Genomic DNA, 2,382 nt, shown 5'->3' with positions numbered 1-2,382 from the left:
GAAGGATGCAGACATGATACTTTCTGATTAATGCTATTACCCAGGAGATGGAGAAAAAGCAAGTTAGGGAAGAGCTGTTGAAGATGGTGGACCACTGAGGCATGCCAAGTCGGTAAGCTGAGAGGAGAGTGGACAGTGGTCAAGTGCAGAAGGGCAGTGCTCACCCCAAAGCCACCTCTAAGGGCCAGGCAGATGCTCTTCATCATGGCTCTGATTTGCTTCTTGACATCTCCACCATGTTTTCAGCTGTCTCAGGAGTGTCCTGCAGTGCATTCTGGAGAACCACTTTGAGGGTCTGGTGCTTCAACCGATGCCTGAAGGATCCCACGAAGAAGTAAATGATGGGGTTGGCACAGCTGTTAATAGCAGTCAGGACAAGTGATGCCAGATAAAATCCAAGATCAAATACATGAAAATCATCCTTAATCTTGAATAACAGGAACCAGTGGATGCCAAAGGGCAACCCACAAAGGAGAAAAACCAAAACGGTCAGCATAATGGTCACATACAATCTGGTAAGCTTCATCTGCCCAGTGCCACAGAACAACTTGGCCAGCAGAGCCAGGCTGGACACACAGAGGACTACAAACAAAAACATCAGGTATGCAGCAGTAAGGAAGTTCAATGCCAGACACCCATTTTCATTTTTATATTGAGTATTTAAGAAACCGCAGAAATAACTATTCAGAATGCAGATCAACAGGGACAGGACCCAGATCACAGCACACATGACAGTTGATGTGTGTTCTGGGCGGTGACAGTGATACCAGATGGGACACAGTACAGACAGGCAGCGCTCAGCACTGATAGCACTGAGCATGCTCAGACCTGCGATATAGAGAACCATCATGATCGTGTAAAAGCACAAGAGAAAGGTAATGGGGTAGAAAACATTGAGAAGAAGCAGTATGGAATCTATGATGTGACCTAGGAGGAAGAAGAAGTCAGCCAGAGCCAAGTTTAGGATGTAGACTGAGAAGGCGTTCCTGCGCAAGAGGAAGCCCAGGAGCCAGAATACAATGGCATTTCCTGTCAGCCCGACCAGTCCGAAGATGATGATTATCAAATTTGGGATCATAATTCTGATGTTGATACCTCCAGGGATGGTTTTGTCCATTGGATTAGTTGTTGTGGGTGCTGTTGGCGAGGCTGATGTGTTTAGGGCCAGAAACCCTGCACAGGTGCTGCTGGGAACACAAAGAAGAAATGAGGTCTTTCATATGAACTCACCAGTTGTTTTCCTTTTTTGTTGGATTTAAAAAAAAATTTCCTATTGCATATTTTCTTTATTTAAATTTCAAAGGTTATTTGCTTTCTTGCTTCCCCCTTTTCCTCCAACCTCCTATCCCACCCTCCCTCCCTCTCCCTGCTTCTATTGAGGGTGTTCCTCGACCCAGCCACCCACTCCCACCTCTCTGCCCTTGATTCCCCTCCACTGAGGTGTCTACTGAGCCTACATAGATCCAAGGACCTCTTCTTTCGTTGATGCATGACATGGCTACCCTGTGCTACATATGCAGCTGGAGCCATGTGTACTCCTTTGTTGATAGCTTGTTCCTGGGAGCTGGGGGATTGGTCTGGTTGGTTGATATTGCTGTTCTTCCTATGGGGTTGCAAACCCTTTCAACTCCCTCAGTTTTTTTTTTTTCTATGTTCTCTATTAGGATCCCTGTGCTCAGTCTAATGGTTAGCTGCTAACATCTGCCTCTGTATTTGTAAGGCTCTGAAAGGGCCTCTCAAGAAATAGCCACATCAGGCTCCTGTAAGCATGCACTTCTTGGAATCCACAATAGTGTCTGGATTTGGTAACTGTATATGGGATAAATCCCCAGGTAGGGCAGTCTCTGGGTGACCTCTCCTTTAGTCTCTGCTCTATACTTTATCTCCATATTTGCTCCTGTGAGTATTTTGTTCTCCTTCTAAGAAGCACTGAAGCACCCACACTTTGGTCTTCCTTTTTCTTGGACTTCATGTGGTCTGTGAATTTTATCCTGGTTATTTGCAGTTTTTGAGCTCGTATCCACTTAACAGAGAGTGTATACCATGTGTGTTCTTTTGTGATTGAGTTACCTTACTCAGGATGATATTTTCCAGTTCTATCCCTTTGCCCAAGAATTTCATGTATTCCTCATTTTTAATAGCTGTGTAGTACTCCGTTGTGTAAATGTACCGCATTTTCTGTATCAATTCCTCTTTTTAGGAAAATCTAGGTTATTTCCAGCTCCTGGCTATTATAAATAAGGCTGCAATGAACATATTAAGGCATGTGCCTTATTACATGTTGGGGCATTTTCTGTGTATATGTCCAGGAGTTTGCTGGATCCTCCAGTAGTACTATGTCCAATTTTCTGAGGAACCACCAACCTGATTTCTAGAGTAGTT

General features: G+C 44.5%; 1 protein-coding gene across 1 annotated transcript; it reads right to left on the bottom strand.

Moving 5' to 3' along the window:
- Nucleotides 1–202: 202 nt before the first annotated feature.
- Nucleotides 203–1,189, bottom strand: LOC110288061 (mas-related G protein-coupled receptor member A1). Its single transcript, XM_021154514.2, has one exon. It carries the CDS (start codon nucleotides 1,115–1,117, stop codon nucleotides 203–205), a length of 915 nt encoding a protein of 304 aa, XP_021010173.2. The 5' UTR covers nucleotides 1,118–1,189.
- Nucleotides 1,190–2,382: the final 1,193 nt, after the last annotated feature.

Source organism: Mus caroli, unplaced genomic scaffold, assembly GCF_978045245.1.
Source record: "Mus caroli unplaced genomic scaffold, Mus_caroli_1 scaffold_8, whole genome shotgun sequence".
NCBI lineage: Eukaryota > Metazoa > Chordata > Mammalia > Rodentia > Muridae > Mus > Mus caroli.
Note: the sequence above shows the minus strand (reverse complement) of the source record. Positions and strands in the feature narration are given on the sequence as shown.

Bases quoted from the DNA above. Each gene is read 5' to 3' on its own strand.
- LOC110288061 (XM_021154514.2), bottom strand. From the start codon at position 1,117: ATGGACAAAACCATCCCTGGAGGTATCAACATCAGAATTATGATCCCA.